Raw genomic sequence first — 12,500 nt, 5'->3', positions numbered from 1 at the left:
TGGAAATGTGTAGTGAGAACTTTGAAATGTGTAGCGAGGATTTTGAAATGTGTAGTGAGAATTTTCAAATGTGTAGGGAGAATTTGGAAATGTGTAGTGAGAATTTTGAAATGTGTAGTGAGAATTTTGAAATGTGTAGGGAGAATTTGGAAATGTGTAGTGAGAATTTGGAAATGTGTAACGAGAATTTTGATATGTGAATGTGTTTTCTAACTTTGTAATGTGTTCTTGTAAATATTAATGTGGTGACACGTATCGGCCACCGTATATTTCGACTCTTCGAGCGCTTTAAAATCCCGAATGGCAATAACTTGATCTTTAAGGGACTATGATTGATGAATTAATGAAAAGGCTTGAAATTACGAGTAAAATGTATTTAACATAATATGATTTATTGCTGGCGAGCGCAGCGAGCCAGTACACTAATCTGAAGATTGGCCGCGTACGCCTCGGAGTCTGGGCACGTATATTGAGGCGAAATCTCGATTTTTGTCATTCATTCTGGCGAAAACCATATATGGTATACGTTCTATATATGGAAGTTACCTGCGTCTGCGAACCCCTGCAAGGTTATTTCCGTCATATTGCTGCCTGCAGGGCAAAAAAACTGGCTTCGAGCCGCGCCGGTATTGACGGGAAGAAAGAAAACTAAATATCTCGGCAAGTATTTGGGCTAAAGACCCCGAAATACCGCCAAACGATAGAGCTTGAAAAGACGATTTAAATAGTATCAAACATGCTTGATATGCGAGAAAAGGTTGCATGTGGCGGAAAACTCAGAAAAATCTATCCGCACACAGTGAGCTGTCGGCTGCGCTAACAGGCACGAGTAACTCGTAGCTCAGCTGATAGCAGATAACTCTCGTGTGCTGCAGGCTTAATATGCATGCGATTTATTTATTATTCAATATTACATATCAAAGCACACCTAATCTATAAAATATTGCGCAAAATACAAACTAAAACGGTTACAGTGAGTTACCACAGTTAGTTCACATTCTCAGGATTATTTTGATATCTTTAGCGTCAAAATCGAGCCTTTAGAGGATTTTTGCCGACTTTTTAATATAAACATGCATGATGATATGAATTATCACATCACCGGCAATACTATTTCACTATAATACAAATATCGAAAAAAAAAATCTGGCAAAAAAAGCTGAAAACTGACCCCTTGGTCCAATTTTACGTCCAAAATCAATTTTTGGGGTGAAATTTACCCTAGGGGGAGGGTATCATAGAGTTTTGTCGCCTTTTCCAACCGCGCTACAACATTCCGAGCACGTAGTAAGCACGCGCTTAACTCAAGTGAATATTATGGCGAATTGGCAACATATCGATCTAAAAAAAGAATGTATCTCAGGACAATTTTCTCCTTAAAATGGTTCTATTTTATTAAAATCGGTCAAGTATTCACACAGAAATCGCAAGTTAAAATGAGGTAACCACTTTAAGATGCCATCTGATCCGATGACAATGATTTTTAAGAGTCAATACGAATGGCGGTCATAGAAAATTTTCGTTTTTGCCACTTCGTTGGCTAACCGCAAGTGAACACTGAATTTAACGATTTCTAACGAAGCACTCGTTTTATTGAGCGGTTTAACTTGCTTGAAGTCACAACAAAGGACGATTTGTGTTGATTTATATTTCCACGTGATGACAAGCGCACGACAACCGCCCCGAAAAGCCGCCACCCACTTCTTATAATAGCCTTCAATTTTCACACTTGCAAGCAAAGCATTGCGGGCTCTGGGCACACTGGAGACGAGATTGAGTATTACTATTATTAATTGAAATAAAATCCCGTCTGGCCACAACAACACAGTGCTTCGTTAGAAATGGTGGCAAAAAGGAAAACATTCTGTGACCGCCATATGTATTGAATCTTACTGTAAATGCCTGAATTGGCGGGTCGCGCAGCTCAAACCCAGTTTTTTTTTGCCCTGCAGCCGCAGGCAATATGGCGGAAATAACATTGATGAGTCTATTCACAACTGCTCTCACTCTCAGCACGCTTGAAGCTGCTGGCAGGAGCAAATTAATGCTGTATCAAATACACGCGTAAAAACACATGTTGTCGCAACATTGTTACTGTAACAGTAGTGACACCTATAACACTTAATGCACCTATTGTTCACGACAATGTTCACAATATTATTCATTTGAAAAAAAAAAGCCCAGAAAGCCTCTATGGAGTAGAAAAACTTAGTTTAAACAGCTGTTGTTTTTCTTAAACATGTAATAAGTGGACTTGCGATGCCAGCACTTCCCTTGCGATAGTAACTTCTAGTCATAATAGTTTTATTACCAAATACTACGGTACATGAAATATGATGAGCACAGACTCGTCCCCAGTCGCTTTATCATATCCACTGCTTTCTGAGCTGTAGCTCTAGTTAGTTATATAGCTCAGTGGGTTGTGCCGTGGGCGCGAAGAGGTCTACGGGAAGGGCGAGAAAAGAAATGATGAGCATATGAGTTGAAGCATATGGGTTGATTAGATGAAGCGAGAAGTTTCGCTGGTCTTTATTACTCCGGCGTCAGCGACGGAGTTGAAAATTCGCCTCGGTTTTGTTTTGTTTTTGTTTTTTTTTATTTTTCGTCGTCGCAAGTCTGAAATGGCGCGAAACATTGTAGTACTGAAAATGTGTATGTAACCGTATTTGTCTACGTCCCAGTCTTATCTCCTAAGTGTTGTGGTGTACCGCTTTGGCTAATTTTCCGATGCGCGATTCGATTTCGCTCGCATGATACGGCAATTCCTCCAAGAGGAACCAATAAACCGTTGTTTTCATGCTGTTCGATTAAGTTTTGATTAAATTGGGGTAAGAATATATTAATACATGTTGATTCTGGTCCTATTTTAATAATATCACTGCTATTTCGCCGTTTAACAAGATGATGTGGTCGTGTATGGGCGCGTGGACACTTCGTAGTTTGCACAGGATTGAAGATTTAATATAACTATACAAGCGCGAATTCCAAAGGCAAAGTGTAAGACAAAGCGAATGTATCATGCGGTTTATTTACATTTTTGAACAATTGAACTTCTACACTTTTTAAAGTACGATGTGCTTCTGAATTTCGCGATCGAACATTTATAGGTTCGCAAGGTATCTAAATGCGAATATGAACTGTATTGTTTATGTTCAGAAGCTCTATATTAAAGACTGGCACGTGCGCCGGAGTTAACGCCAGAACAGGCGTCTTGTTCTATAAATAATGGGGAGGCTCATATCTCCTGGGCCTAAGTATTAGCTAGGCCCAGGAGGTATGGAACTTCTAGTTCAATATAACAAACATACCATAGGTTATACTTAGTATAAAGGCGTATCGTATCATTCGTATGGTATGTTTGTTATATTGAACTAGAAGTTATTATCGGAACGAAAAATTGCTGCCGAAGATCTGAATTAAAAATCTGTACTTTAATATCCAAAATGGCGGATGAAGATATTCAAAAATATCTTGAGAAGTAATAAAGTTAACAAAAATCCGTAAAAGAATTTTGTACATAATCATGACGTTCTTTTAAAATAGACAAAGATAATTTTTATTGCCGCATCCCTTACCAAGAACTGCATGTATCATAGATCAAGTATCAAGGACTGCATATATCTTAGGTTAAACGTGCTCTAATTCACCTCCAGCATCAATTGCAATACCCGGTAGCATTGATTAGGTGAATAACACACAATTTTAACATCTACAAAACATTGAGGAAAGATATTATTGATAAAATACTGGTGGATAATTACAAAATGTATAATCACCCCCTCGTGCTCTATTAACACTATTAGCGTCTCAACAGACACCGCGACATCCAATTTTAAGCTATACGATAGTCGCCTGGGATGTGCTCATCACTTCGAGGTGTTTAAACTACTACACTATAAAATATTTAAAGGTAATAGGAATTTTTTTTTTTTGTGTGTCTCTACTTTCAAATTACATTACGTTTAGCATAGATCGTTGCCGAGGTGACATGCACGTTTAAAATTCACCTCAAAATCAACTATCGCCTTGAAAGGTTGCATGATGAACGTAAATATTTTCTGTGCAATTATTAACAGTGACAAAATACTAACGATTAGCAAAGCATAAAAATCTCTGTTTTTGCCAGATTTTTCGGGAGGTCCAAAAATTCCGTTTTCGTCTAAAAACAGGGACGAATTTGGGCAATTTGGAATCAACATCCTTCAAAAAATTTCTGAAATAACAACTTTATGGATTAGCTATACAGACAGTCGGTCTTTTGGTTAAACTATACCTAGTAACAAAGAATCTAGCATATATAGAACAGTGTTAAAATGCTCAGACATGCAAGAAAGCAGTGTTCGCTAAATAATTCCAATTTCCAAACAGATTTAATCAACTTAGCTGGTGTTTATAAACCTCCGTGAAACAAATCACTCAGTCCAGAGGTTCGGTTGATTGTTAGCAATGAATGATCGATGCCTTTTATTGAGCCCCATGACAGGGTTGACATTCTTCGTTCATCCTATGAATTCTACGCCCCGGGGAAAACATCCAGACATACGAGCTGCCCACGGCACAGTATTCGCTAAAAAATACCATTGTCATGTGGTATAAAACAAGTTTTGTGATTGACACGGTTTATTTTGAGGTATAATATTCATTTGAATTGGTCAAATTTACTGCATACATTCTTCATACATGATATTGCTGAAAATTTTCGTCAAACATTTGACATTTAACAATTATTCGCCGAAGACGAGGAGAATATTCCCCGATAATCACCGAGCCTAAGGTGTAAGATATTAGGGAATAATTCCTTTCCCCTTTAGACTCGTCTCATAGATTTAGCTGGTTCAGACTCCTTTCTTCTTAACACAACGATTTATTATGACACGGCTACAAACATATATATTTTACAACACTTTTTCTCGACAAAATTTTCCCGCTTCTCTCTCATTAATATTCCATGCGTTTTCCTTCTCGTGACGTCACCCTTAAATCCTATCTCTCACACTCCCCCCGTTGACCAGTGCATGCAAAGTTTAACTGGTCAACCAAACGTAACTAAGTTTATAAAGAATGTAGTTCAAATATCAACAAGTCTAAGCTACTGTCTGAAATGTTAGAGTACTTATCTACTCTTCGAGTTCTTTGATCCAATTTCTTCGTTGTTCGTCTGCTCGTATTGCGGCCGCACGTCTAGATCTAACCCGTGGACCTTCAGGCTGAGTGACCGATTCAGCTGGTCTATCTACTTCAGTTTCATCATGCTTCATCTCCGCATTGATCTCCAGTGGGTAAAGTAGTTGAACTGGTCTTCTTAACGTCGATGGTCGTTTTCCCTTTGAACTGACCTTGACTACTGCTCCTCTCGCGTTTCCGTCATTTCCGATAATCAACTTATCCACTTTAGCTAGTCTCCAGAGTCCTCGAGGCTGTGACTCATCATGGACCACGACCACGTCGCCAACACTAATAGTTCTAGATCCGCCAGTTAGTTTAATGCGATGGGCATTTCGTAATTCTACCAGATATTCCTCTCTCCAGCGCTTCCAGAAATGATTCATTAACGTGCTAAGATGCTTCATTCTTCGCGACAGCTCCTTCTCGTCTAAAGAAAAGTCTTGATCTGCTATATCACTGGTGCTATCCTTGTCTGGTAAACTGAGCAATCGCCGTCCCGTCAACAGGTGTGAGGGAGTGAGCGGTTCTTCAAGATCTTCGGTGGATACATAGGATAAGGGGCGGGAATTCAGTATCATTTCAACCTCCGCAACAACAGTAAGGAGCTCTTCATAAGTAAGTCGTGCTCCCCCTATGGTCTTCTTCAGACATCGCTTGGTAGATTTTACAAGTCTCTCGAAGAGTCCACCCCACCAGGGTGCCTTCGCTAAGTTGAATGACCATGTAACTTTCATTCCGGTGAAGAAACGTTTCACATCAGGATGTCTTAAAATGTCCCTTATCTCACGCGATGCCGATTTGAATGTTCCTCCGTTATCAGACACGATGGTCGTGGGAATTCCTCTTCTGGCTGTAAATCTCCTAAAACTTCTCATGAAACTCTCCGAAGTAAGATTTGGTACGATGTCCAAGTGCACCGCTCTGATCACACAACATGTATACAGACAAATCCAAACCTTCTGACTATTTTCACACATTCTTACGTACATTGGACCAAGGAAATCGACTCCTGTTGCCGTAAAGGGTGGAGCTTCCTTCATTCGAAATTCTGGTAGTGGAGGGGTTGGTGGAGCTTGATACGGCTTGCCTTCAAATCTTCGACAGATCGAACATCGTCCAAGCAATTTACGCACAAATTGTCTTCCGCGGACAATCCAGTACTGTGATCTTATTTCAGTCAACGTTTCCTTAACGCCATTGTGCATAACTCTTCTATGGCTACTGTAAACAATCAATGATGCGAGATAATGATCCTTGTCCAACAGGATTGGGTGTCGCGTTGATGGAGGCAAGTTCGCCCGTTCTAATCTGCCCCCACATCTCCATATACCTTCATCATCAGTGTAGAGACCAAACTGTGCCTTCAATTGATCAAATTCTCTTTTCTCAGGTAGGTGGCGTTGCATCTCTCGAACCCAAAGAAGTTTGGCTGATTCGATTTCTTCCGCCGTTAGGGTGGGCTCTACAGGTTTGCCATCTCCCGTGACTGCCGCCTTCGTTTCCCTTACAAAACGCAGAACATATGCGGTAACGTGCAAGAGTCTGGCGAGGGATCCAAAGTCCTCTATCTTGATGATATTGTTGAGTGCTCGTGTTGTAACATTAACTACCAAGCTTACGGCTTTCCCTTTAGTTGATCGACTCTCCACTAGACATTCTTCCGGTGGGACAACCTCTGCATTCACTTGGTGAGAATACGCCTGTGGCTCTGTTAACCACTCAGGACCGCTGCTCCATAATTTACTGGTCTCTAGTTCCGTAGGTTTAATTCCCCTTGATGGAATATCTGCAGGATTATCTCGCCCAGGACAGTGTCTCCAAGCATTTGCAGATGTAAGGCTCCGTATCTCCATGACCCTATTCTGTACGAATTGCTTCCATTCTTTATCGTTCGTAATCCAAAACTGGGCTACCTTTGAATCTGTCCAGTATATTGGTTCCTCCAAATTAATTTCTTCGCGTAATGCTTCCTGAACATTCTTCACCAATCGAGCTAAGATCAAACAAGATAGCAGTTCTAATCTAGGAATGGATTGGACTTCGAGTGGGGCCACTCTCGTCTTAGCTGCGAGAAATCTCACGTGCGCGCCGATCGCGGTGTTTACTACCAAATACGTCACTGCTGCGTATGCCGACTTCGAGGCGTCGCAGAACCCATGAATGGTGCATGAAAGAACTGGATGGCTCACATGTCGAAAATAGCATCGTGATAGAACAATTCGATTCATTCGTTGGAGCTCCGTTACCAATTTGTTCCACTTTACCTTGATGTCTTGTGGAATTTCATCATCCCATGTAACCTTTCCTTCACACAGTTCCTGGAACAAAATCTTGAATTGGATTGTTATTGGTGACATGAACCCCAGCGGATCATAGAATTTTGCCGAAAGACGTACAATGTTCCTTTTTGTTGGTTTACACTTTGCAGCCAATTCAGCCACATTACTAATGTCGAATACAATGTTATCTTCCGCATAGTTCCAAGTAACTCCAATAATTTTTCGCTCTTCCTTTGAAGATTCACTGGCTGCTCCAAGTGTAATCCTTGCATAAGTTTCGTTTTCTTCATTCACAGCTTCAGGTGCTAACTTGTCTAACTGGGAGTCGGATTTTGGCTTACCAACAGCCGGTAGCTCCTCTTCACCTTCGATCTTCTTCATCAACTCAGGTGAATTGGTTACAAATTTTCGAAGGTTGAATCCGCCTTCTGCGAGTCTGAGCCTTGATTTCTTGTAAAGTGTATAGGCAGAATAATCATTATTTCCTCCCGAGTTGAGGTCATCTACATAAATAGACCGCAAGAACCGTTCTACAAAGGCAGGATCTTGAGCTCGATACTGTTCGATATGATGGTTTATAGTAGCATTGAGCAAGAATGGGCTGGATGATACTCCGAAGACCACGCGTGTAAATCTCAAAATGATAATCTCAGGTTGTTCGCTCCATACATCATCAAACCACAAAAATCGTAGGACGTCTCTGTCCGCTTCGGAAACTGCGATCATGAGAAATGCCTTCTCGATATCACTTGTAAATGCGACCTTGTGACTTCTGAATCTAAGAATTATATCCATAATGTTCTGAGTCATTGTAGGTCCTGTATATAGGCAATCATTAAGGGAGGGACCCGATGTTTTGGCCGACGCGTCATAGACTATTCTCAACTTGGTTGTTTCCTTGTCGCGCCTGATCACAGCATGATGAGGAATATAATGGACTCTTCCAACTTCTCCGACGTCTTCCTTATTGACAGTCTCCACAATGCCCTTACTAAGTTGGTTCTTTATTACCGTATCATACTCCCTTAGAATCTCTGGCTCACGTTGCAAACGTTCCACCAAGTTCTTCAAGCGCTTACAGCTCATCTCATAATTGTCTGGTAGTATCTGATGCTGTTCCTTCCAGGGTAATTTTACCTCATATCTTCCTTCCTTGAAGGCTATGGTGCTCGTGAAGTCTTCAGCGACCGACTTCTCTTCCCTTGATATCCCAAGTGACTCTAAATCCCAGAATCTTCGCAATTCTCGATCTGTACCTTCATTCAGCACATTCAGTTGGCATGACGATGTACCAAGTCTTAAGACATGTGTGGTGGACACATTAACAGAATGGTCCGTAGATGATTGTTGGTGATTCTCAACTGGTCCAGAAAGTACCCATCCCAAGATGGTGTTGATAGCTGTTGGACCATGCATGCCACTTCGAACCTCCCCAGTTACAATTTGCCAATATTGATCACATCCGATAAGAATGTCAACTTCAGAGTCCTGTTCTCCCATTGAGCGGTCTGCGAGTACTAAATCATTTAGGTGGCGGTAACTCTGGTGGGCTTGCAGGGTGAGTTGGTGTTGCAATGGTTCACATATTTTCGGCACAACAAAGGCTGACAATGACAATTTTGTTTGATCATGGTGACTTTCTAGGATAAAGTTGACAGAATCACAGGTGGTTAACTTCTCTTCTTCTGAGCCAAACGTTTTGATTAACATTGTCTCGGTGTGTTCGGTAGGTAGGCGCAGTGAATCTCGTGCCCGACTTGTGATGTACGATCGTTGGCTTCCGCTATCTAGTATTAACCTCACGTTAGCCCCTTTGCTCTTCATTGTTGTAGGAAGTATGGTTGCTTGGGCTGTTTGGAGGAGTACCGGGGTCTTCGAGCTCACAAATAATGTTTGTGTGCCACTTGTTGCTTGTGGGTTTGGTGGAGTTTGTCCCTTGGGTTTTGGAGGTTTTCCTGATTGCTCTCTAGGTTCTATGTTTGCAGGAGGGTTCTGGTGTTTCTCGTTAGAATTTTTAGTGCATATACTGATGTGATGTTTACCACTGCATTTGTAACATCTTGACTTTGAATTACAATCCCGACTCAAATGGTTTTTTTTCAAGCACAGGAAACATCGACCACTCTTCTTTAATATCTCAACTCGTGCAGTGATATTGGAAACTGTGGTGCAGCTGTTGGAGGTGTGCTGCTGTTGACAGTAAGTGCATGATGGCGGTGTCCCCCCTGTATGTAGGGCTGCTGCCGAAGGTGGTTTCCCATGACCCTTAAACGGATTGTGTGGCAGCTTATCATTAGTAGTATTGCCACATGCTCTTTCTCGAGCCTCTATGTCATCTCCAATCAATTTCAGTAAGTGTTCCAAGTCCCAAATGTCCTCCTTTACTTCTCGACTAACTCTTATGCGTAACTCCTGAGGTATCTTATTCATTAACATAGAGCATAAAAGGTTACCATACGAACTTGGATGTACACCCAGGGAATTCAGAGCTCTAATATGTGATTCTACAGTGTCATAGAGTGTCCTAAGTCCCTTCAGGTTGTGGTTAGAGGTGACTGGGTCAAGGTTTAGCAGAGTGTTCATGTGTTTGTTAATTGCAAGCTGCTTGTTTCCAAAACGTTTCTTAAGTATGTTGATTGCTTCTTCATAATTTGCGTTTGTTAATGTTAATCCTGCAATTGAATCTGCTGCTGTGCTCTCAAGTAATGAGGAAAGATAGTTGAACTTATCAATGCTTGACAAGGTAGGATTGTTGTGGACTGACGACTCAAACATATCCCAAAATGTAGACCATGCTGTAGGGTCGCCCCGGAATCGTTTCAGATTTAGCTTTGGCAATTTTACTGTGGGCATGTTCGTTTGGTTGCCTGGTGTACTTGCAGTATCAGGTGCAGTTTGAGTAGGTGTAGTGCTGTTACTCTGTGGTACATTAGTATTGCTAGATGTAGATACAGCAGAATCAGTAGACACAGGTGCTTCTAAGTTATTTTCAGGTGGGATTACTACCGAGGATTGTGCCAAATTGCTTTCAGTGGCCACGTTTGTAGCGCTAGCAGTAACAAAGTCAATAAACAGTTTATGCTCCTCCAAACACATATTGATTTCAATAACAGTAGATTGAATATTTTCTTGCATAATGTCCGCTTGTTCTATCTCTAATTCTATATCCTCGTCACTTACCAACGCCAAGATATCTTTGTCTAGCTCTTGAAGAACTTGTAGCTTCGTTTCGAGAGTCGTTCTCTGTTGTGTTAACTTCGCTATATGTGGTGTTAGTTGCGACTTCTCCGTCACACTCATCAGACATTCTTTAACAGATGATATTACCCGTTTCGTAGATGATCTATGTCCGTTTCTACATCTCTTCTTTCGATTTAAAGCTTCAGTTTCAGCCATTATTTAGAATAATATCGTGTATTGAAAGTCACAATACAAATATGGCGTCTCAGATTCCAGAATTAAACTCGAAATTCACGTTATAAAATCCGGTTCGAAGGACCATGTAAGATATTAGGGAATAATTCCTTTCCCCTTTAGACTCGTCTCATAGATTTAGCTGGTTCAGACTCCTTTCTTCTTAACACAACGATTTATTATGACACGGCTACAAACATATATATTTTACAACACTTTTTCTCGACAAAATTTTCCCGCTTCTCTCTCATTAATATTCCATGCGTTTTCCTTCTCGTGACGTCACCCTTAAATCCTATCTCTCACATAAGGCTCGTTTTAGTGTTTTTGCACAAGTGAATTGCACTACAGGGCGACGGAAACGCACGTACACCATGTGATTAAATTACAATTTGCATTAAAGCGTGCAACAAACGTTCAACGTCCAATCGCGTTCATTTACAGCAGGTCATTCGTCTCTACGTATGCCCATATCTTCAAAAACACAGGTGAATTTGCTTTGTTTTGCATACCATTCTTTTCAAAAATATTTTTGACAAATTGTAAACCGGTAAAGCCACTACTCTTCGTACTATAAAGTTTTGAATTTTTGAATGTATCATTTTGGATAGTGTAAATATAAAAAATCATACCTCGAAAAAGGTTCAATGCAAATTTTGTCGCATCTTTTGTGTTTTTGGCGACGGCACTTTCTTGTCTTGCTCATCTCTTTGTAAGAAACGTCAACTGCAATTTCCGTTTTGTTATATTCACCCGAAGGCGAAGGTAAATATAACAGCATAATGCGTCAAATTTGCTCAATCAATATGTAGGATTTAGTATATTCACTTTTACAAAAATGCTAAAACAATATAGTGATATCGAGAAACCATAGCGGTAGTGTTACCATAGTCCTATGATATCGAGGAACTAGATCGAGCACGAGTGAACACGCTTTTCAGAGATTAAACATCTTAGCAATTTTTTTTACTGTTTTTGAGGTAAAATGTGTTTCTATTTTTGAACGACTGAGAGAACTTTCTATCCAGTTGCGTGGGGAGGCTATTCTGGTATTTAAAAGGCAAATTACCAATTCCACTCACCTCGAATTCAACACTGTATTAATTGTTACTGACTTCGATGGTGTACTCATGCTAGAATTTTTCTGGTATACCTAATGCCGATAGAGCATGTGCATTTACAATTCATGGAATAATTTTGAAAATTTTGAACCTCTTACAATAAAAGCCTCTCACTACAAAAAAAATGATATGATTTTTAGGTTTTCAATCTTGTCTTTAGGTTTTCAATCTTGAACTGGCTGAACAAGTACATAAGTGAAATAAAATTACTGGCAACGACATCAATTTACCAGGATATCGAAGCCTGAAAAGTATAGCCACGAGTATCTTCACCAGTTCGTCAACTTACAGCACGTTAACATCACAACAGGCGTCTTGTTATTTCATAATTATTGCTCAAAGTCAAACTCGATTAATGAATTACCACAATAATCCCCGTATAGTAAGCAAACTTACCTGCGCCGAACCTTTGGCCTCAAACCCTAGTCGAACCTTTGGCCTCATCACATTAGTTATATAGTAGTATACATTAGTTATATTAGCTATAAATCAGTGCCTGAGAGCCTAATTATGGCATGCC

General features: G+C 40.4%; 1 protein-coding gene across 1 annotated transcript; it reads right to left on the bottom strand.

Moving 5' to 3' along the window:
• Positions 1-5,117: 5,117 nt before the first annotated feature.
• On the bottom strand, positions 5,118-10,841 carry LOC114521021. Its single transcript, XM_028541410.1, has one exon. The coding sequence runs from the start codon at positions 10,839-10,841 to the stop codon at positions 5,118-5,120; it is 5,724 nt and encodes a 1,907-aa protein (XP_028397211.1).
• Between the last annotated feature and the right edge of the window lie 1,659 nt (positions 10,842-12,500).

The sequence above is a fragment of the Dendronephthya gigantea genome, unplaced genomic scaffold, assembly GCF_004324835.1.
Source record: "Dendronephthya gigantea isolate DGI-Jeju-01 unplaced genomic scaffold, DenGig_1.0 000019F, whole genome shotgun sequence".
In the NCBI taxonomy this organism is placed as follows: domain Eukaryota; kingdom Metazoa; phylum Cnidaria; class Anthozoa; order Malacalcyonacea; family Nephtheidae; genus Dendronephthya; species Dendronephthya gigantea.
Note: the sequence above shows the minus strand (reverse complement) of the source record. Positions and strands in the feature narration are given on the sequence as shown.

Coding starts and splice junctions, on each gene's coding strand:
- LOC114521021 (XM_028541410.1), bottom strand. CDS start 10,841: ATGGCTGAAACTGAAGCTTTAAATCGAAAGAAGAGATGTAGAAACGGA.